The sequence below is a fragment of the Coregonus lavaretus genome (assembly GCF_964263955.1).
Source record: "Coregonus lavaretus genome assembly, chromosome: 5".
NCBI classification, from domain to species: domain Eukaryota; kingdom Metazoa; phylum Chordata; class Actinopteri; order Salmoniformes; family Salmonidae; genus Coregonus; species Coregonus lavaretus.
Genome location: NC_139992.1, coordinates 41,807,286 through 41,830,907, shown reverse-complemented (window position 1 = coordinate 41,830,907; position 23,622 = coordinate 41,807,286). Strand labels below are relative to the sequence as shown.

General features: G+C 44.0%; 2 protein-coding genes across 3 annotated transcripts in view; one reads left to right on the top strand and one right to left on the bottom strand.

Moving 5' to 3' along the window:
• Positions 1–695: 695 nt before the first annotated feature.
• On the bottom strand, positions 696–4,640 carry LOC311129036 (E3 ubiquitin-protein ligase Hakai-like). The gene is made up of 6 exons (XM_084161292.1): positions 4,608–4,640; positions 3,743–3,910; positions 3,497–3,603; positions 3,323–3,406; positions 3,133–3,206; positions 696–2,018 (listed from the first exon to the last, which is right to left on the bottom strand). Exons 1-6 carry the CDS (start codon positions 4,618–4,620, stop codon positions 1,001–1,003), a joined length of 1,464 nt encoding a protein of 487 aa, XP_084017418.1. The 5' UTR covers positions 4,621–4,640; the 3' UTR covers positions 696–1,000.
• A 9,082-nt stretch (positions 4,641–13,722) lies between these two features.
• Positions 13,723–23,622, top strand: part of LOC311129030 (serine/threonine-protein phosphatase 6 regulatory subunit 2-like) — a 32,447-nt gene continuing 22,547 nt past the window's right edge. For both annotated transcript variants that reach the window (XM_084161285.1, XM_084161284.1), the window contains exons 1-7: positions 13,723–14,058; positions 18,638–18,807; positions 19,507–19,761; positions 21,628–21,814; positions 21,903–22,040; positions 22,190–22,255; positions 22,374–22,600. In XM_084161285.1, coding sequence (XP_084017411.1) covers positions 19,535–19,761; positions 21,628–21,814; positions 21,903–22,040; positions 22,190–22,255; positions 22,374–22,600 — 845 coding nt within the window. In that variant the 5' untranslated portion in view covers positions 13,723–14,058; positions 18,638–18,807; positions 19,507–19,534. The remainder of the gene's footprint in view (positions 14,059–18,637; positions 18,808–19,506; positions 19,762–21,627; positions 21,815–21,902; positions 22,041–22,189; positions 22,256–22,373; positions 22,601–23,622) is intronic.

Below are 23,622 nucleotides of genomic sequence, written 5' to 3'. Positions count from 1 at the left end.
TGTACACTCAGTGTATACTTCTGTGTAGCAAAGCCCTTTTTTTAATGAACATACAATAAAGTTGCTTATTTTCAAATAGCCTCAACAATCCTTGGTATCAACAAAGCAAATACTCCACAGTAAAACACTACTAGTAGCTAGATATAATTTTAAAAGCAGAATAAACCCCTGAGGCATTTGCTAGGGAGGGTGACATCAAATAGCACAATGCAACAACCATGCAGGATAACAGTTGATAATGAGTCATAAATGTGAGTAAAATACTTTTTAATAAAGTAATCTTGGGGTTTTGTCCTTGACACAATTACAGTGCCACCCCTCTCAAAATGTATTTATTTTCTCCCAGCAGCTATCTTCTCATTTATCGCACATAACTAGGGCCGTGTATTGGTCAATCATGTCACATGACCTGGATTTATACTTTTATTTTAAGCCTTTTCCAGAAATGAGAATTAGAATAAATATAAAAGCAATTGGCTGAAGGATGGTGCTGGACCATCTGACATTAAAAAAAGGGGAGTTTGATGAAAAAGATTTCAATAAAAGGTTAAAAGCCAGGTCATGTGATATGATCAACCAAAACACAGGGCTACCTATACAAACAATGTCAAATGTTAGATCACACACTGCCCCCTATTGATATGGATGAAATACAGTTTCCACAACTAATAATATCGAGAAATAATGAGATTAACTCTTTGTTCGAAAATATTTATTGAGACATCATCAAACCAACATTTTTCAAGATACAATGTCCATTGGAGACCAACACAGGAGCGATTCAAAATGTATCGCTGCTCATTTGACAGTCCAAAAAGTTCATATCAATTCAAGTGAGCAGCTACATACATACATTCACCATAGACTAGTCTCTTTAAAGTGTTTCTATAGAAATGACAGTCATACAGAACCCAGAGACTCATGTTCACATTATTCAAACCAGTGGAGAGGAATGGGGACAAGTCAAACAATGCCCCTGACTTTGTGGGGAGTTGAGAGTTTACTGATAATAAGGGCGGTAGCGGGACTGATCGGGGTGATGGGGTCCAGGCATCTGGCCCTGAGGTGGGGGGCCCTGCATCCGTGGAGGAGGAGGCCCTCTAGGGGCAGGCCACATCCCAGGGCTCAGACCCCCTTGCTGGTTAAAAGGGGGACTGAGTGTGCCCTGATCCTCAGGGAACTGCTGCATGGTGTTAGGGTTGTAGTGGTGGGGAGGGGGGGCGTTGACTGGAGGACCACCATGTTGAGGTGGGGGGCCTGGAGGAGGGTGGTTCATGTAGGGGGGCATCTGACCCATGATGTGTCCTGGCGGGGGGGTAATGGGAGGGGGTGCGTTGGACATAGGCGGGGGAGGGCCTGCCTGGTTGTACACCATGTGAGGTGTCCCAGAGCCCTGGGGTGGGTGCTGCATGGGGTGGTTGATGGGTGGAGGGGGAGGAGGAGGGGGGCCGTAGTGCTGTTGCGGTGGCGCCATCATGTGGTGGGGGTGGGACACTACAGGCTGACCAGCGTAGTCCCCAGGATGGTGGTGTGGGGGTGGAGCAGGGCCCGGGCCGGGAGGGAGAGGGTCACGGGAGGAAGATGTGGAGGAAGAACCGGAGTCATCCTGGATGGGCACGGTGATGAGGTTGCTGCGTGCGCGTGTAGTTACCGTGGCGATGCGGAAGGTCTCCTGGGCAAGAGGAGGCGCATCATGGGAAGCCGGTGGTGGCTGACCGTAGGGGTCATGACCACCGTGTTGGAGGGGGGGTGGGAGGTGCCCTTGGGTCTTGGGCAGGTGAGGCGGGGGCACGCGGAAGCGGTCAGGCACATCTGAGGATGTGGGAAGGTGCAGGGCGTCCTGGCGGCTTGCCAAGGCCTTAGCTGCCCTCATGTGGCGGTGGTTGATGTGGGCCTGCAGGTCACGCTGGGAAAGGTAGGTGCGCTTGCAGCCCTGCACGATGCTGCACATGTACAGGGAGCCCCGCAGACACTGTTCGATGCGCTGGACCAGGTCTGTGCAGCTGAAGAGCTGCATACTGAACATAACAAAGGTTTAGTTAGTAAGTGCAGTCAGCAACCACACATACAGATAGTATATGGACAGTTGAATACACTAGTGCAGCGATTCTCAACTGGTGGGAAGTTTTGAATGGGTCGTGGGTAGTAATGGGGAAACAAAAATTCCTGAAGCATTGAGCATTTCCAGACAGTTGTGGAGAAAATAGGTTCATTACGCAAGGATTCGATCAACACAGAGTACACTAGTGGCACGTAATGGTCAAAAGAATTTAGAACAGCCAAATTGTTATAGATGGCATCACACATGCCTTCACGCCTTGTCTTCTACCGAAACCAATACCAAACCAATCAGGTGGTTGTTCGACAAAACGAAGCGTCGGACGTCATTGATCACGTGCTTCTGATAAAGTGATACAAGCCTCGGTACACTGTTGAGGCAAACTGCTTAGCGATTTTGACGCATGTAAATAATAATAATAATAATAATATGCCATTTAGCAGACGCTTTTATCCAAAGCGACTTACAGTCATGCGTGCATACATTTTTGTGTATGGGTGGTCCCGGGGATCGAACCCACTACCTTGGCGTTACAAGCGCCGTGCTCTACCAACTGAGCTACAGAGGACCACCGCATGCCCCGGAATCAAACGTACGGTCACTAAATGCGGCTGTGAGTTAAAAAATGATTTTACTCCAGTCTGAACTTAAACAACTACAACCAGGTAGAAAGTGTGTAGAAATTATAATGATTCTACAATTATTTATTTTTTATAATTTAATCTTTTTTTTTGTTCAATCAAAGTATTTTTTATAGAGCTATTAAGCGGATTTGGTTGATTTTGTGGTCTCAAACCAGTGAGCTTATTAATATTCTTCATCAAGAATATGGGAACATTTTAAATATTGACAATGAAAAATGTGGGAATGTTTTTCCCTCGTCATATAATTTGCTACCTTTACAATCAATATAGCATTCAAAATATTTTTCTAGATTGTATTTTGGCTATTTTTGTTTCACGAGACGAATGTTGGGTACCGACTGAGACAACCTGGTTCAATTTGGCAAAACCAGTTGAGAACCACTGCACTAGTGGATAGGTTAAAAATAAAAATAAATGTCAAGAGCTTACCCTGGGCACATCTTGTCTCCCTTCTTCTCGTGGAGCAATGCACACTCATAGCAGAACACATGTTTGCATGGAATCTGGGGAGTTCATACAGATAATAACATTATATGCTGCTGCACTCATAGCCTTTTACTATAAAACGTTTTTAAGAGACACATAACACACTATGAAAAACTTGATCGAAGAGACATACCATGCGTCCATAGATCCTTATGGGCAGACCACACTTGTCACAAAAGTGAGCTGGAATGTCATCCTTTTCACCTATCAAATTCAACTGTGGGGAAAAGACCAAGAGGTCAATGACACAGTAATGATGTAGAAGGAATGCATTTTTTTCTCCCAAAGATAGAAATTAAAACACTACCTTAAAGTCCCAAAACATTTGCTGGGGGAACCTCCGTTGACTTGCAAAAACATCCCCAGCCTTGGTACCACAGTCGAACCTCTCCTCTTGCTTGAAGCTAAAACTCTCTAGAAACACAGATATGTTGCCTTACAGTAGTCCCATATGAAAGCTTGCTTCTATGACCTAGCAACAGGCTTCCCTATCCCAATCCTAGCCCTTGGGAATTAAAACAAGGAGATAAGAAAGCACTTGTGGCTGGCTAACCTTCATCCCCAGCCTGGGGTTTGGAGGGCAGCCTGCCCATGGGTCTTTGTGTCCGGGGAGCAGGTTTGCTCCTGATGGTCGGTTTGGAGATGAGTTTGATGGGGATGCGTCTGCGGACATCAGGGCCCCCAAGACTCCCCGAGCCGTCCGTGCCTTGCAGGTCATTGTCTGTGGGGGAACGATGGATCATTCAAATTGTCAGTGACCAGATTCAGTCATCAGTTACCAAGCGAACATTTACATGATACTTGCTACTAGCAACGACACTATAATATAATAATAATAATAATAATAATAATAATAATAATAATAATAATAATAACGACACTATAAGTTGACAATCCATAGGTGATCAAAACCACGATGAATAGTTTAGCAAAGCGCTCGTGTATCATTTTAGCTAACGTCGTCTGGAGTTACATAAGTTGATGGAGAATGCAGACCGTAGCTAGCACTTAGTCTAAGTTACAAACATCGTATTATTTATTCTGATTTTTTTGTCAAGGTTAGAGTACTGTCCTGGCAATTTTAAGTTCTTAGTTTTGCACTGGCAGATCAACTCCAACCGTCACTTTATTCTAAAAAGCACAACTAGCTAGCTAGCTACTACTGTAGCAACACAGATCTGCGGAAGCTAATGTTAGCTATATATTAGCTTTTTAGCTAGCAGTGGGCTGGCAACGAGAGGTTGCTACAAGGCCGCAATTTTTGTACTTTAAACACTCCACTGATAATACTTGTAATATACAATTGAATATGAATAAGTTCGCAAATGAAATGTATTTCGCTGTGTATGAAGTTAAATCCACTGATACACAAATAAAACTAAAATATAGGTGAAACTGGAGAGTCATTTGTCGCTTACCACTTTGGTCCATAATTCACCGCAATGCAGTATGGGAAACTATAATAAAAAGGGAGGAGTTGAATTCAACTACTGAGGGGTCGTCACTAGTTACTACGATCACAAAGTCATAAACCCAGCCCATTTCTACCATTTCTCTTCTTAAAATCTGTTTTTAAACCTAACCCTAACCACACTGCTAACCTTATGCCTAACCCTAACCTTAAATTAAGACCAAAAAGCAAATTTTTGTTTTCATGAATTTTTACGATATAGTCAATTTGGACTTTGTGGCTGTGATAACTAGTGGAAACCACCACTGCGGTGCAAAGAACGAGATTTCAACCAAAGACAGTACAGTATAAAGATAGGCAGAAACTGCTTCTCTATTAGAAATCCCCGATTACGCTTGTAGGCGATATCATGGCGACGTTGGCTAGCTACGCTCATGCGCATAAACAACGGTCGTCACGCGCAAAACTGCGCATGTGCATGCCGACAAATCAAAGGAACTCCTTCAATATAAAGTCGTTTTTGACGAAAATAACAACGTGTCAGTTTGTCTCTTTCTCGCGGTTGTAGTTATAACATATTCATCTACTAAAGACATTGGCTTGAACCTAGGTTGTGCCTTTAGATTTTGAGAAAATGAACAACTAAGGAATAATTATTTACTTCTCTCATTGACTCCTCAAACCACAAACCCCGGCCTGGTCTGCTTGGTCTGCTTCGTAAGCGTTCCCAAAAGTCTCGCGATGTTGCACCTCTGGGTTTAAAAACTATGTGGTTCAATGCAGCGTCTTCTTCTTCTTCTTCATGTAGTTTTTCCGTCAGACTAGACGCTTCGTTGTGTATTGCTGCCTTTCAGAGTTCGGAAAGTGCTTTGCACATTTGTTCACAAAAAAAAGGAATATGGGGGAAAAAGGAAATTGCACCATCATCTAACCAGATACTGTATATACCACTATCCCCAACACACCCCACCACCCCTTCCCACTACTTTGGCTGTAAGAGATCCTACTCCAGGCCGTCGGCCTAGGAGGCTGGAACCCCTTCTCTCAGAACCCCCAGTAGTTCTTCTGCACTAAAATCTTTGACACCCAAAAACATCTCTGCTGCTGCTACTACCAGTTCAATCTTCTGGGATTTTCTTTCCATCTGTGCAGTACAATTAATGACCATAGCAATGAGCACCAAGAAGCCAACCTTACTAAAGCACAAACTGTTCGGGTCACTCTGTATTGGCCTACTATTCACAGGGATCCTCTCAGGCTTTCTCACACTTTGCCCTCCATCCTCTACTTTCATTACTGCCTCAGCAAATGACACTTTGTGCACTGCTCTCACCCTAGAAACATCAACCTGTCCAATTGAAGCATTACACTTTTCCCACTGAATCTACACACTCCTTTGTCCCATGCCCTCCTGCACACTTCTCACACCTTGGAATCCCCCTCCTACATACTGCTGTAACATGACCGTAAACTTGCCACCTGAAACACCGTAGTGGGTTTGGAACAAAAACTCTCATGGCTGTAACACAACAAAATGTGGAAAAAGTCAAGGGTTTTCAGGAGCGTAATTATCTCTTCTGTACTTTGTGTTGTTATGCGTTAATAACATGAAGACTATGTTACCCAGCAGGCTATGCGAGGGGGAGAAGTTGAAGTATGCCTTGCATGGCTACACAAGGAGATTGCTTACTAAAGTATCAGTTTATTAATAGTTCAACCTACGCCCTGGTTTGTCATTATTTAAGGAACAAACATAACATACTTGACTCAAAGGAGAAAGTACTATGCTTGTGTTTCGCAGATGTTGATTTGGGTTTGAACCTCACACTCTTCTTTCTGCCTCGCTTCATCTCGCCATCCGCCAACTTCCTCGCCCAGGCCTACAACATGAATTCCATCTTCCGCATTTCATCCCAGCTCAACGCAGCATTAGAAGAAGTCCAGTGAGATAAATCAATATCTAACAAATATAATAAAGTCATTAATATCTTTATCATACATAATAACTGAGTTGCAAATGTAACGCATTGTGTTTGTGCAGAAAAAACGTATGTTTGAACATTGTATTAGATCTGTAGGCATACTTGAAAAATAAAAGTTATTCCATGCACAGTGCAGATGATGCATGGTCATTTCTGTATTCAACTGATAATTAGTGGTAACTCAATTGATTATCTCATGATGGAATTATCGAAGACCTCTAGCCCACTCTAGTGGAAAAAGGCCTTATCAGAGGAGCAGGCCAAGACCATTAGGTCCACTATCCTAGACAGTACTGTCGCAGACAGGAAATATCATATGTACTTGTGATTTATTTACATTAATATGCAGCTTGTTGTCAACAATCCACTTAAGCCCCAACCTGGTCCCAATGTATTGAAAACTGAATCAGACAGACAGAATATTCCCCATGCTGGTGAATTTTTCGAAAAATAAATCAACTGTTTATCCAAATCAAAATGTAATAACGGAAACTATATTGTTTGATAAATCTACAGTCTCGACAGGGAACAGAAGCAAAGATCTACAGTGAGGGAAAAAAGTATTTGATCCCCTGCTGATTTTGTATGTTTGCCCACTGACAAAGACATGATCAGTCTATAATTTTAATGGTAGGTTTATTTGAACAATGAGAGACAGAATAACAACAAAAAAATCCAGAAAAACGCATGTAAAAAATGTTATAAATTGATTTGCATTTTAATGAGGGAAATAAGTAGCTGGCTGTGGCGTCTTATGACGAGGTGCCCGGACGTTTTTCACGGAATAATACTGCACCTAGTTAGCTAGCTGAATAAACTAGGTTAGTCTATTCCTAGAAAACATTGAACCGCTGTAGTTTACAACAATTATAGTTTCTGAGGTGGAAGTTGGGAGAGTTATATTTGGGAGTTGTGGTGAGGGAGGCCCCGCTCTCTCCTTTCCCAGATGTTTAGTTCATTTTATTCCGATCTCCTCTGCATTATTGTAGCCATCTGCTGCAGCCTGTCAACTATGCCTCTGCCTATCCCTGTTCTCTCCTCTCCGCACAGGCTACACAAACGCCTCACACCGCGTGGCTGCTGCCTCTCTAACCTGGTGGTCCCTGCACGCACGACCCACGTGGAGTTCCAGGTCTCAGGCAGCCTCTGGAACTGCCGTTCTGCTGCCAACAAGGCAGACTTCATCCCAGCCTATGCTACCCTCCAGTCCCTCGACTTCTTGGCGCTGACGGAAACATGGATTACCACTGAAAACACTGCTACTCCTGCTGCTCTCTCCTCATCTGACCATGTGTTCTCGCATACCCCGAGAGCATCTGGTCAGCGGGGTGGTGGCACAGGAATCCTCATCTCTCCCAAGTGGACATTCTCAATTTTTCCCCTGACCCATCTGTCTGTCTCCTCATTTGAATTCCATACTGTCACAGTCACTAGCCCATTTAAGCTTAATATCCTTGTCATCTATCGCCCTCCAGGTTCCCTTGGAGAGTTCATCAATGAGCTTGACGCCTTGATAAGTTCCTTTCCTGAGGATGGCTCACCCCTCACAGTTCTGGGGGATTTCAACCTCCCTACGTCTACATTTGACTCATTTCTCTCTGCCTCCTTCTTTCCACTCCTCTCCTCTTTTGACCTCACCCTCTCACCGTCCCCCCCTACTCACAAGGCAGGCAATACGCTTGACCTCATCTTTACTAGATGCTGTTCTTCTACTAATCTCACTGCAACTCCCCTCCAAGTCTCCGACCACTACTTTGTATCCTTTTCTCTCTCCCTCTCCTCCAACACTACTCACTCTGCCCCTACACAGATGGTAATGCGCCGTCGCAACCTTCGCTCTCTCTCTCCCGCTACTCTCTCCTCTTCCATCCTATCATCTCTTCCCTCTGCTCAATCCTTCTCCCTCCAATCTCCTGATTCTGCCTCCTCAACCCTCCTCTTCTCCCTTTCTGCATCCTTTGACTCTCTATATCCCCTATCCTCCCGGCCGGCTCGGTCCTCCCCTCCAGCTCCGTGGCTTGATGACTCATTGCGAGCTCACAGAACAGAGCTCCGGGCAGCTGAGCGGAAATGGAAGAAAACTAGACTCCCTGCAGACCTGGCATCTTTTCACTCCCTCCTCTCTACATTTTCTTCATCTGTTTCTGCTGCTAAGGCCACTTTCTACCACTCTAAATTCCAAGCATCCGCCTCTAACCCTAGGAAGCTCTTTGCCACATTCTCCTCCCTGCTGAATCCCCCCCCCCCCTCCCTCTCTGTGGATGACTTCGTCAACCATTTTGAAAAGAAGGTTGACGACATCCGATCCTCGTTTGTTAAGTCAAATGACACTGCTGGTCCTGCTCACACTGCCCTACCCTATGCTTTGACTTCTTTCTCCCCTCTCTCTCCAGATAAAATCTTGCGACTTGTGATGGCAGGCCGCCCAACAACCTGCCTGCTTGACACTATCCCCTCCTCTCTTCTCCAGACCATCTCCGGTGACCTTCTCCCTTACCTCACCTCGCTGATCAACTCATCCTTGACCGCTGGCTATGTCCCTTCCGTCTTCAAGAGAGCGAGAGTTGCACCCCTTCTCAAAAAACCAACACTCGATCCCTCTGATGTCAACAACTACAAACTAGTATCCCTTCTTTCTTTTCTCTCCAAAACTATTGAGCGTGCCGTCTTTAGCCAACTCTCTTGCTATCTCTCTCAGAATGACCTTCTTGATCCAAACCAGTCAGGTTTCAAGACTGGTCATTCAACTGAGACTGCTCTTCTCTGTGTCACAGAGGCTCTCCGCACTGCTAAAGCTAACTCTCTCTCCTCTGCTCTTGTCCTTCTAGACCTGTCTGCTGCCTTTGATACTGTGAACCATCAGATCCTCCTCTCCACCCTCTCCGAGCTGGGCATCTCCGGCGCGGCTCACTCTTGGATTGCGTCCTACCTGACCGGTCGCTCCTACCAAGTGGCGTGGCGAGAAGCTGTCTCCGCACCACGTGCTCTCACCACTGGTGTCCCCCAGGGCTCAGTTCTAGGCCCTCTCCTATTCTCGCTATACACCAAGTCACTTGGCTCTGTCATATCCTCACATGGCCTCTCCTATCATTGCTACGCTGACGACACACAACTAATCTTCTCCTTTCCCCCTTCTGATAACCAGGTGGCGAATCGCATCTCTGCATGTCTGGCAGACATATCAGTATGGATGACGGATCACCACCTCAAGCTGAACCTCGGCAAGACGGAGCTGCTCTTCCTCCCGGGGAAGGACTGCCCGTTCCATGATCTCGCCATCACGGTTGACAACTCCGTTGTGTCCTCCTCCCAGAGTGCGAAGAGCCTTGGCGTGACCCTGGACAACACCCTGTCGTTCTCCGCTAACATCAATGCGGTGACCCGATCCTGTAGGTTCATGCTCTACAACATTCGGAGAGTACGACCCTGCCTTACACAGGAAGCGGCACAGGTCCTAATCCAGGCACTTGTCATCTCCCGTCTGGATTACTGCAACTCGCTGTTGGCTGGGCTCCCTGCCTGTGCCATTAAACCCCTACAACTCATCCAGAATGCCGCAGCCCGTCTGGTGTTCAACCTTCCCAAGTTCTCTCACGTCACCCCGCTCCTCCGCACACTCCGCTGGCTTCCAGTTGAAGCTCGCATCTGCTACAAGACCATGGTGCTTGCCTACGGAGCTGTGAGGGGAACGGCACCTCCGTACCTTCAGGCTCTGATCAGTCCCTACACCCAAACGAGGGCACTGCGTTCATCCACCTCTGGCCTGCTGGCTCCCCTACCTCTGCGGAAGCATAGTTCCCGCTCAGCCCAGTCAAAACTGTTCGCTGCTCTGGCACCCCAATGGTGGAACAAGCTCCCTCACGACGCCAGGACAGCGGAGTCACTCACCACCTTCCGGAGACATTTGAAACCCCACCTCTTTAAGGAATACCTGGGATAGGATAAAGTAATCCTTCTACCCCCCCCCCCCCCCCCCCCTCCCTTACTCCAACCCACCCACCCACCCCCCAAAAAATAAAAAAATAAAAAACATTGTAAAGTGGTTATCCCACTGGCTATAAGGTGAATGCACCTATTTGTAAGTCGCTCTGGATAAGAGCGTCTGCTAAATGACGTAAATGTAAATGTTAAATGTAAAGTATTTGACCCCTCTGCAAAACATGACTTAGTACTTGGTGGCAAAACCCTTGTTGGCAATCACAGAGGTCAGACATTTCTTGTAGTTGGCCACCAGGTTTGCACACATCTCAGGAGGGATTTTGTCCCACTCCTCTTTGCAGATCTTCTCCAAATCATTAAGGTTTCGAGCCTGACGTTTGGCAACTCGAACCTTCAGCTCCCTCCACAGATTTTCTATGGGATTAAGGTCTGGAGACTGGCTAGGCCACTCCAGGACCTTAATGTGCTCCTTCTCGAGCCACTCCTTTGTTGCCTTGTCCGTGTGTTTTGGGTCATTGTCATGCTGGAATACCCATCCACGACCCATTAGCTGAGGGAAGGAGGTTCTCACCCAAGATTTGACGGTACATGGCCCCGTCCATCGTCCCTTTGATGCGGTGATGTTGTCCTGTCCCCTTAGCAGAAAAACAACCCCCAAAGCATAATGTTTCCACCTCCATGTTTGACGGTAGGGATGGTGTTCTTGGGGTCATAGGCAGCATTCCTCCTCCTCCAAACACGGCGAGTGGAGTTGATGCCAAAGAGCTCAATTTTGGTCTCATCTGACCACAACACTTTCACCCAGTTCTCCTCTGAATCATTCAGATGTTCATTGGCAAACTTCAGACGGGCCTGTATATGTGCTTTCTTGAGCAGGGGGACCTTGCGGGCGCTGCAGGATTTCAGTCCTTCACGGCGTAGTGTGTTATCAATTGTTTTCTTGGTGACTATGGTCCCAGCTGCTTTGAGATCATTGACAAGATCCTCCCATGTAGTTCTGGGCTGATTCCTCACTGTTCTCATGATCATTGCAACTCCACGAGGTGAGATCTTGCATGGAGCCCCAGGTCGAGGGAGATTGACAGTTCTTTTGTGTTTCTTCCATTTGCGAATAATCGCACCAACTGTTGTCACCTTCTCACCAAGCTGCTTGGCGATGGTCTTGTAGCCCATTCCAGCCTTGTGTAGGTCTACAATCTTGTCCCTGACATCCTTGGAGAGCTCTTTGGTCTTGGCCATGGTGGAGAGTTTGGAATCTGATTGATTGATTGCTTCTGTGGACAGGTGTCTTTTATACAGGTAACAAACTGAGATTAGGAGCACTCCCTTTAAGAGTGTGCTCCTAACCTCAGCTCGTTACCTGTATAAAAGACACCTGGGAGCCAGAAATCTTTCTGATTGAGAGGGGGTCAAATACTTATTTCCCTAATTAAAATGCAAATCAATTTATAACATTTTTGACATGCGTTTTTCTGGATTTTGTTGTTGTTATTCTGTCTCTCACTGTTCAAATAAACCTACCATTAAAATTATGGACTGATCATTTCTTTGTCAGTGGGCAAACGTACAAAATCAGCAGGGTATCAAATACTTTTTTCCCTCCCTGTATAGTTTATTCCTCGTCTCTCTCTGAAGTCTTTGCACCAAGAAAGGTCGACAGACCAAGATTCAAAGGTCAGATTAGGAAGGAAGAGGTGATGTTTGCTCAGTTGTGTCTAGGACATTGTACATTTAACTCTTCATTACATCTGCTTTGTGTCTGGAATGTATGGTCGATGAAACAGTGGAGCATGTGTTGTTATATTGTTGTAATTATGTTGAAGAGAGGGAAAGATTGAAGTGTAGGGTCATTGAGGTTGGACGGGTTTGGACGGATTTGGAAGGGATGGGGAAGGGTCTGTTAGAAGTTAGTAGGGCTCTTTTAAATGTTCTTAATAGTACAGTTAGGTAGGTGGATTTAGGTTTATCGGTTTGTTTCCCTTTATACATGTAGAGCTAATGTAAACAGTGATTGACCACACACTCCAGCACAGTAGGTGGCAGCATGCACCTTAACGTTTGTGGTTTAAAAGCGGATGGTTTGAGTAAAAAAATTAAATAATGATAATGATAATGGACCTTTTTATACAGTTTCTTGACTGAGTCCAGCTCGCTAATAATCACAGAAATTCCAGCTAGACAGTCAGGGAGAATATACTTTAAAATGACTCAATGTACACTGAACAGAAAAATAAACACAACATGTAAAGTGTTGGTCCCATGTTTCATGAGCTGAACTAAAAGATCCCAGAATTTTTTGCTGATATCAATGTTGTTGAACAGAGTGCCTCATGGTGGCGGTAGGGGTTATGGTATGGGCAGTCCTAAGCATGATAATGCACGGCCCCATGTAGCAAGGATCTGTACATAATTCCTGGAAGCTGAAAATGTCCCAGTTCTTCCATGGCCTGCATACTCACCAGACATGTCACCCATTGAGCATGTTTGGGATGCTCTGGATCGACGTGTACCACAGGCACAGCGTGTTCCAGTTCCTGCCAATATCCAGCAACTTCGCACAGCTATTGAAGAAAATTGTGGGACAACATTCCACAGGCCACAATCAACAGCCTGATCAACTTTATGCGAAGGAGATGTGTCGCGCTGAATGAGGAAAATGGTGGTCACACCAGATACTGACTGGTTTTCTGATCCACACCCCTACCTTCTTTTTAAGGTATCTGTGACCAACAGATGCATATCTGTATTCCCAGTCATGTGAAATCCATAGATTAGGGCCTAATGAATTTAAATTGACTGATTTCCTTATATAAACTGTAACTCAGTAAAATCTTTGAAATTGTTGCGTTTACATTTCTGATCAGCACACTTTAAAATGACTAAAACCAACTCAAAACTGTGTAGAAATGATAATGGACCGTTTTATACAGTTTCTTGAATGTGTCCAGCTCCCTAATAATCACGGAAATTAAAGGTAAACAGTAAGGGTGTATCGAACATTCCAAAAACGATGGATAGAGGACTATCTTTTGCAAATTTTGATGGTGAGGTACTGTAACATAACCAATTTTCAGTGCGGCCCTCCGGACATAGTTGGAGACCGAATGTGGCCCCTGGGCAAAATGAGTTTCACACCCCGGCCATAGAAGAAGTCAATGCGCACTCCCCTGCGCGCCTCCGCGAGAATATTCGCCATTTTGATTCGAAAATATGACCGAGTTTTTCCTGCTTTGCATGCTTGAGAAGGCTAGCATTTGATTTGATTTACTGTAGAGGATATACATAGACAGTACGCGTAATAATATTGAATATACAAGGTACAAATGTGAGGTAACTGCCTGTCCGTTGCAAGAGAATAATATATGTGTCACCAGGTTGACATATACTTTGCTCATACTGCTCGTCAGCCTGACCCATCAAAACAAATCACGTTTGGCTAGTTCGCTAACTAACGTTAGTTATCAGCTAAGGAAGGTAGGTAGCGTTAGCCAACTTCTAGCCATACATACGAGTGGATTGCAAACTTTGAACAACACGGTAAGTTTCTCAGGACCAACGTTGGCTAGCTAAAGCTGGTGAGTTATATTTGGGCTTGGCGACTAACTATCTGGTTAAGCTATCAGTGACAGTACCTAGTTAGCTAAATAGGGTTAACTAGCTTTTGCCAATTTAGCTAGATAGCTCAAGTTATGCTAATGATAGTTAACGTTAGCTGCTAGTTATCGGACTCCGAGAGAAACTAACGCCGACAACCAGCCATCTAACTAACTCGCAACGACAAAGTTGATACTAATGTGCTCAACTTGTGCTAACGTTAGCTAAATTGTATGGTAACGTTAAGTTAGTTAACTACCTGGAAAGCTAGCGGCTCTGGATTTTCTCTGCATTTGACTGAATGTATCGAATCCCTCTGGCTCAGCCAATCTACTTTGCTAACTGAATTAGGTAGCTATCTCGCTTGCTAATATGTCCTAGCTAACTAATACTAGCTGACGTTAGCTGCTGTTGTTCAGACATTCGACGTTAGCGAGACCAAAAAGAGAGAAGTTCGTTCTCAAGATCATGTCTCGGTTGCAAGAAATGTTATTAACTACCTAACATGTTACTTCCTGCATTCGTGAAGATATACTTGTTGCGGAAAATTCCACACAGTTGTAAAATTGTAGTTGTCTAGAAACAAATCGACGGTCTTGGAATTTCTATCCATTGAACAAACAAAGTCAACCCCGTTTCCAACTGCATGGCAAGGGTTTGGCACTGGCAGCGTTACCTTATAAATAATCAATGTCAAATCTCTAAGTAGTGAATAGAAGTAGCCAGCAAGTACTACAGTAGTGACTTGTGAAGTAAACAGAAATGTGAGCTACCAACACTCAGCAGTTGATGTGCATTTCTTGCCAAGGCCACCACCATATCATTTTACATTTCTACAGAACATTGTCAGGCAAGGAGTGATAGTAGACCCTAAAGGGTTCCTTATCTTACAAATGGTTATTCGGAGAAATTATCAACATGGAAAAGTAGAATGGACATGGAAAAGTAGAATGGTTGAGAAGTGAATTAAACAATAATACAAAATAATATACATGTTTACATGAGACAATAATACAAATAAAATATACACTTTGACAACTGTAGCAATGATAAATGTCCATTGGCGAGTGGGGGCTATTGGCCATTCTGACAGGTTTTGGCATGAAACTCTTATACTGCCCGCATCAAAGTAATGGAAGCGGGGAGAATATGCCGTGGCTGAGGTCCATGATAGGCATACAGACAAAATAGAACAGTCAAATTTGTAAATAAAGCAATTATCCAAAACCAACCACATCTTGAATCCTTGGTATAAGGTGGCAAAACAAAAGAGCATCTTAAATGGGGCTCCCTGTTGCTACTTCTGTTAGCAACTCATGGAGAAGTGCACGTGCTTAGCAGTGCAGCCAACTGAGACTGATAAGCACCTAATTAGGAGATGGGAGAGCCTGGCTATGTCCAAATGATCTTAGATAGCCTCCTTTAACCTATCAACTCTCCTTCATAACCACTGATCATAGTAGACTTTATACGTTTCCACCATGTCCAAATTATCTTAGATAGCCTCCTTTAACCTATCAACTCTCCTTCATAACCACTGATCATAGTAGACTTTATACGTTTCCACCATCTTGCTTTTGCCTAACTAATCAGTGGTCATGAAGGTGAGGAGACAAGGAAAGGAAGCCATCTAAGATTTGTGACATAGCCTGCCCTCTGATTGCTCTGTCTATACCGCGTTCACATGCCATCGGAGTTATCAGAAATTCCTAGTTCCGACTGGGACGTTTCACTTAAACGACCCTCCCAAGTCTGAATTTCAAGTGGGAAACTCTGAGAAAATTGTTGACAACTACAACCTTATCAATATGGATAATGTAGCTAGATTGACCATATTGTCAATGTCAAGCTAGCAAACTTTTATTATTAGCAATGTTAGCTAGCTTATAAAGCTAACTAAAATCTTGTTGGTTGACGAATTGTTCCGATCAAAAAGCACATGAATGAAACAAAGTTGTATATCCGACATCACAACTAGGAAATAGGAAGTTCTGACGAGCATGTGAACGAACGCTGCATTACTACACTGCCCCATAAGCCACTTGCTTTGCTTAATGACAGGCTTCTGTTGGGTCATAGCATCCAGTTGATTGCTCTTTAACCATTGTTCCTCTTTTCATCATTTACTACATTAGCCAGTGGACTGTTTTGTTGAGGATGCCCCTGGTGAGTTCTATTTTAGATGAGAAGTCAAGTTTTTGCTTTTTCCTGTGTAGCACTCTAGGGGTTATTGTTGCACTAGTGAGCTCTGTGTAAATGTATGCCAGATGGGCGCTCCGCACGTGCAGGGCAGGGTTGTCCAAATAAGAGGAAAAAGGAGGAAACACGTTGATTTCCTTTTTCAGACCCATTCTTGTGTTATGTGTGGGCGGCCAGTCAGTGTTGTATTGCACAGGCCAGCACATTTGTCTTTTGTTGACTAAGCAAGTCGGTTTGACTTTGTCCCTTCTAACATGTCTGAATGATGGTCTTGATAGTTTAGTGTGTTTACCATAGCAACCATAGCCAACAGATTTTTCGAAACTATTCTCATTTCCTGTCTGTAGTTGTGGTTGCCTAGGCTATAGCTTATAGCTAGGTTGTTTAGTGTGCAATGCTGACGTCAAAAACAGTGAAGTAGCTAGAGCTAACCACAACCTTTTCACATTAGTGATGTGTGAGTGAGGGTCCAGGAAAGGGCAGTGTGCACTATATGCAATTTCTTCTGCATATCTTTTTAAAGCATACAGGTAATAATATTAATTGTAGTAGCTAGGCAGCTAACCCTGGTAGTCAGCCCAGTTTTCATACATTAGACTTATGACAAAGTTGTCCACAGGTCTGACCTAGAGTATGTGGACAACTACAAATACAGTCTGGTTAGACTGTAAACTCTCCTTCCAGACTCACATTAAGCATCTCCAACTCACATTAAGCATCTCCAATGACATCGGCAATGTCATTTACAAAATAGCCTCCAACACTCTACTCAGCAAATTGGATGTAGTCTATCACAGTGCCATCCGTTTTGTCATCAAAGCCCCATATACTACCCACCATTGTGACCTGTACGCTCTTGTTGGCTGGTCCTCACTACATATTCATCGCCAAACCCACTGGCTCCAGGCCATCTATAAATCACTGCTAGGCAAATCCCTGCCTTATCTTAGCTCATTGGTCACCATAGCAACACCCACCCGTAGTATGCGCTCCAGCAGGTATATCTCACTGGTCATCCCCAAAGCCAACACCTCCTTTGGCCGCCATTCCTTCCAGTTCTCTGCTGCAAATGACTGGAACGAACTGCAAAAATCTCTGAAGCTGGAGACTCTTATCTCCCTCACTAACTTTAAGCATCAGTTGTCAGAGCACCTTACCGATCACTGCACCTGTACACAGCCCATCTGAAATTAGCCCACCCAACTACCTCATCCCCATATTGTTATTTATTTTGCTCATTTGCACCCCAGTATCTCTATTTGCACATCATCTATTGCACATCTATCATTCCAGTGTTAACACTAATTGTAATTATTTTGCACTATGGCCTATTTATTGCCTTACCTCCATAACTTGCTACATTTGAACACACTGTATATATATTTTCTGTTGTATTTTTGACTTTATGTTTTGTTTTACCCCATATGTAACTCTGTTTTTATCGCACTGCTTTGCTTTATCTTGGCCAGGTCGCAGTTGTAAATGAGAACTTGTTCTCAACTGGCTTACCTGGTTAAATAAAGGTTAAATAAATAAAAATAAATTAATTAATTTGACCGTAATTGGTAGCCTATGCAAGCCTATAATCCATTTCAAAATGCTAATCTCATTTCGTAAAGCATTTGCATAGGCCTAACAAGACCCAAAGCATGCATCTGGAATTTTGTTTAAGATTTTCCAGCTAGTATCTCGTAGTTGATGGCATGCCCATTTTTCAGTGTGAGCCTCTCCATTATGTTGGCTTAAATGCCATTCACTACTGTCTTCAGGTAATTAAGTTAGCTGGAGTTCTTTGTTGTTTGTGTTCTTGACGACACAACACAAAGCATTGCGCATTTCACTGTTGTTAGGCTAAATTGAGTTGATATATAACATTAGTCTAGGCCTAGTTTTTTTATAAGCCACAAGGCAAGTCAGGGCAAGCTGTTGTAACTATTGGCACAGCAGTTCATTGTCTCATTCATAAAACTGAAAGCTAAGAATTCTATAGAAGCAGGTTGACTTAGGGTTCGGCTGCCCGACGCTAAGATTTCAAAAGTCAAACCCTGCTTTCTCACTAGCAGTCTACTAACTAGAAGGCTAGGTCATGACCTTACAACTAATGGCAGCCAGACAAACGTATTTCTTGAAAGTTCTATTCAGAATCCTCCTTGTGATGTCAAGCAGTCTGAGTAAATCTGATGCAACACATGCATCTTGTGTTTAAAGATGACTATGCAAATACTGCTGCTGACTAATAATGGATGTCTTTGAGAGCTGATGCAAGGTCCTATATGAATTTAATTATAATTTATTGTAACCCCAATTCCCTTCTCTCTCTCAGGTTATGGTGAGCCCTTCAGTGTGTTGTGTATTAAGGAGGCCCATGTTCTAAGAGGAGACCCATGCTGATAAATGCCAGGCCTCGCCACTCTCTCTGCCGTCTGCACAAACACAAATGCCTGCCTGTCTGTGAGGAAGGTCTGATTAAAGATACCCACATTTCATCTACTGGTAAGCACAATTACTGGAGGTTACATCACAAATGATATCTGTAATGAGTTTGTTGTTCATGTGTGGACCGAGTCAGTGACCGTGCTTATGTGGATGTTTTTAGATGTTCCTGCTTCATTGTTTTCATCTTTGTGTGTGTATTTCCCCTGTTACCCTCCCCACCTACGCATGAACCTCACCTCTTTTAATCTCCCCCCTTTTCTTCCTCTTCTCCTTTATAGTAAATTACATTTCTTTTCATAATCTCAAAAGCAAAAAACTAAAAAGTAATTCATCATCATGAGTAGCCTAGCTTTAGTTAGCTAGGTCAACCAATACATCATTATGAGTAGCCTAGCTATAGTTAGCTAAGTCAACCAATACATCATTATGAGTAGTTGGCTAGGTCAACCAATAGAGGCCACGTCTTTGAGTGTATGCATCCTTTAAAGATGGAGAGGGACAGTTCATGGCTTGCTCAGAGGAAGGTAGTCAGGGAGATGGTTGAAGTGTCTGGTGGTGATCTTGTAGAGGGCTACAAGATCAAAACCACCAGAAATATGCAACAAAACTCAATGTTATCCAAAACAAAACAGCTCATAAAAAATAAAAAAAACTTGTAAAAACACATTTACAGGAGCTCTCTGCTTAGGCTGCTACTAGGGCGCCATGCCAACATTGCGTCCCTCTTTCTCTGACTCTCCTTCTTTCTCCTCCTAGGGCTGTGCCCCCTGTCCAAGCAGCCATCATGTTCTGGAAGTTTGACCTGCACACCACGTCCCACATCGACCAGCTGCTGGACCGGGAGGACGTGACGCTGCGGGAGCTCATGGAGGAGGACGATGTCCTGCAGGAGTGCAAGGCCCAGAACCGCCGGCTGCTGCTCTTCCTCTCTCAGGACCACTGCATGACAGAGCTGGTCAACCTCATCACCACAGAGCCCCCTGCTGACCTAGAGGAGAAGAGCCGCTTTAAGTGAGAGAAACGGGTCGACCGAGGGGGAAGAGGGATGGGTTGAGATGTGGCCGCTCAACACACGTGTATATTATGACATTATTGTAAGAGAACATTTGTGCTAAACAAAGGATACTTTTAATGAAATAAATATTCAAATACACCCTATGCTTAAGCCATCACGGACTGACCTTCCCTCTAAAAAACAGTTGTACGGAATGAAAGGGGCTTCTCCGTAACATGCTCTGACATTGCCTGGGTTCTATGCTCAGTGGATGATAAGTACCAACTGCCAAGTTTCAACGCAAGACCAGCATGCATACACTATTACGGTCTTTTTTATTTTCCTGTGATTCTCAATGTCAAACACACAGAGATCCCTGTCTAGAGTGAAAGAGCTTGTGGCTGTGCGGTCTAGTCCTCGCCTTGTCGGTTATGAGTTCAAATCCAGTTATGTCTGCTCAGCTGTTATCTGCAGAGTTGGTCGAAGGGCAGCTGTGATGATTGGAGGAGGTTAAAGGGGCTGGAGCACAATGGCCACTTGGTATTTAAATACAGACTTTGCCTATAAAAACTAAAGCCTTGTTCACATTAGCATTTTGAAGTGACTTTTTGGAATATCTGTTTCGAATCTGTTCATTTTCCTGCAGTCTGAACAGCCAAAACACACATGGAATCAGATATTTCAAGCCACATTCGTAGGTGGTTTGAAATCAAATACAAATCTGATTCCTGGCCATGCAACTTGTCTGAACGGTCAAATCTGATTTATTTACCCTCAAGTGGTTTTTATTTGGCATATCTTGTTGCTTGCTAGCTACTCTGACAGTATTGACAAGAACAGGTGGTAGCTAACTAGCTTGTTAATTGTTTAAAAATGAGTGAATGTGCTAGAAGGCGAAACAGCTACCTAGCTAGCTAGTTGAGGGTTGTGGATTGCTACAAAATACTTGTTTTGAAAGTTGTATCATTTTATCATTTTAGGCTTTAAAATTGTTCTTTTAAGATTTTTAACATTCAAAGCAACTAGGAAACGTCCATGGCAGGCATTGTGGTCACCTTAGCTTGCTACATAACTTCTGAGTGATAGGAAGCATGAGCAATTTCTATTGAGCCGACATATGCAGCGTTCACCGTGAATGGGATCTCTGCGAAAACAGGAACATTGCCTTTAAAAGCCACAATGCCTATAACCCGTGATTGGATTGAATCCCGGCCTTAATGGGAGCCAAGATACGTTTTTGATGGCTTTAAGGTTGAAGACTGATAATTGACAGTGTAGAAACACAATAGGATGTTTTGAACTCACAACGTCATGAACTGGGAACAGAACTACCAGTGCCATGATAGATGCCTCTAAATTAGTTCATGTTTTTAGGTTGATTCTTCTAATGTGACAAAAGTACAACAGGTGGCGTTGGGTTTGAAACATGCCCTCATAGAAATCCTATTAAATTACTATTCTAATTCCTAACTCTATGCATGCCCTCTTGTGGACAAAATCTAGCCATGTAAAGAAGCTTACAAGACACAAAAAACACCCAATAGGGCCTGGTTTCCCAAAAGCATCTTAAGGTTAAGTTCATCGTTAGAACCATACTCATTCCTATGGTTCTAACGATGAACTTAGCCTTGAGATGCTTTTGGGAAACTGGGCCCTGATCTTGATTGGGTCCCTTAGCATAGCATACACAACATGGTCTTCAGCATACTGAGTCCAATAAACATGGATTCAGAATTGACGAAATGAGCATCGTCAGAATATTTCCAAACATCGTAAAAGTATCATATTTCAAGAATTAATACAGACTGTACACCTCCCTCCCACACTGACACTTAGACTGTTTTCCCCCCCTCTCATCCTGTTGTTGTCGTCCCACATTACAGGTTCCCTAACATCGCCTGTGAGCTCCTGACATCAGACGTGTCCCTCATCAACGACAAGTTGGGCGGGGACGAGTCACTCCTGGAGACTCTCTACCACTTCCTGGAGCAGGACCCGCCCCTCAACCCGCTATTAGCCAGCTTCTTCAGCAAGACCATTGGCAACCTCATCGCTAGGAAAACAGAACAGGTAATCTCAATGCCCAAGAAGTCATAAAGGTGGATAAAGAAAATGTAAAGACCTATCTGGAGCTCACCAAATGTCTATTTTGCTCCAGGTAATCTCCTTCCTGAGGAAAAAGGATGGCTTCATCGGCCTGGTGCTGAAACACATCGACGCCTCCGCCATGATGGACCTGCTGCTTCGCCTCATCAGCTGTGTGGAGCCTGCCCCCTTGAGGCAGGAGGTCCTGAATGTAAGCTGCCACTGTGGGTCTGTCTGTCTGCCAGCCATACCTGTTCTCATAAATGTTGTGTTCAATTAGAAATATAATTTCTTATTGACTTGGACATCTTGTATTTCTCTCATTCATTCCCTGTCATACTCTTTCTTTCCTTATCTCAGTGGCTGAACGAAGAGAAGCTGATTCAGAGACTCTCAGAGCTCATCCATACAGGCAAAGACGAGGAAGTGAGTATAGACCTTAGTCTGATATTGCAGTACTATACCTGGACAAGGCATGGTAGTTCATATTAACCATCTGGTCAGAAGTATGAATCCTGATTTGTTACATTTTTTTTTTTTTAAGAGACAATCAAATGCGTCCCAGACGCTTTGTGACATCATCCGCCTTAGTCGAGACCAGGTCAACCAGATGCAGGAGAACGTCGAGGCCGACCCCTTATTGGCTGTACTAGAGTCGCAGGAGAGCGTAGCGGGGCTCCTGAAGACAATGTTTGAGGGGGAGAGGAGTGAGGCCTCCATTGTTAACGGAACTCAAGTGCTACTTACCTTACTGGAGACCAGGAGGTCCGGGTGAGTGGAACAACTGTTCTCTCTCATATAAACTCTCCCTCCCTCATATCTCGTTCCATTGCCTTGTCCAGAAACAACCTCTAGCCACTTGTGGAGATCTTAAAAGGATATGATAGAGTTAAGCTATATGGTAATACCTCCACCTCGCCTTCTGAGAGGCTGGCTGGATTTATCACCACATTGCTTACACCTGTCCAATCCTCTCAGATCTCCACAAATGTTTAGGGCAGGTGTTATGTGAATTATTTATCAAACTATTTCAGTGTCTCTGTGCGTCTTCCAAAAGGTTGTAATGCTTTTGGATCAATGAAACGGACAGAGTCCCGGTCTGCATAGTCAGAGATGTTTATTCATTGAGAATTCTGCCATCTTTTATACTCACACGTCATACAAAAATCCCTCCCCTCTTTAGGTGGGCTGTAGTTTTCCACTTTAAAACTGCTCACCTGACCATCAGTTCACACATACAGTGGGGGGAAAAAGTATTTAGTCAGCCACCAATTGTGCAAGTTCTCACACTTAAAAATATGAGAGAGGCCTGTAATTTTCATCATAGGTACACGTCAACTATGACAGACAAAATGAGGAAAAAAAATCCAGAAAATCACATTGTAGGATTTTTTATGAATTTATTTGCAAATTATGGTGGAAAATAAGTATTTGGTCAATAACAAAAGTTTCTCAATACTTTGTTATATACCCTTTGTTGGCAATGACACAGGTCAAACGTTTTCTGTAAGTCTTCTCAAGGTTTTCACACACTGTTGCTGGTATTTTGGCCCATTCCTCCATGCAGATCTCCTCTAGAGCAGGGATGTTTTGGGGCTGTCGCTGGGCAACACAGACTTTCAACTCCCTCCAAAGATTTTCTATGGGGTTGAGATCTGGAGACTGGCTAGGCCACTCCAGGATCTTGAAATGCTTCTTACGAAGCCACTCCTTCGTTGCCCGGGCGGTGTGTTTGGGATCATTGTCATGCTGAAAGACCCAGCCACGTTTCATCTTCAATGCCCTTGCTGATG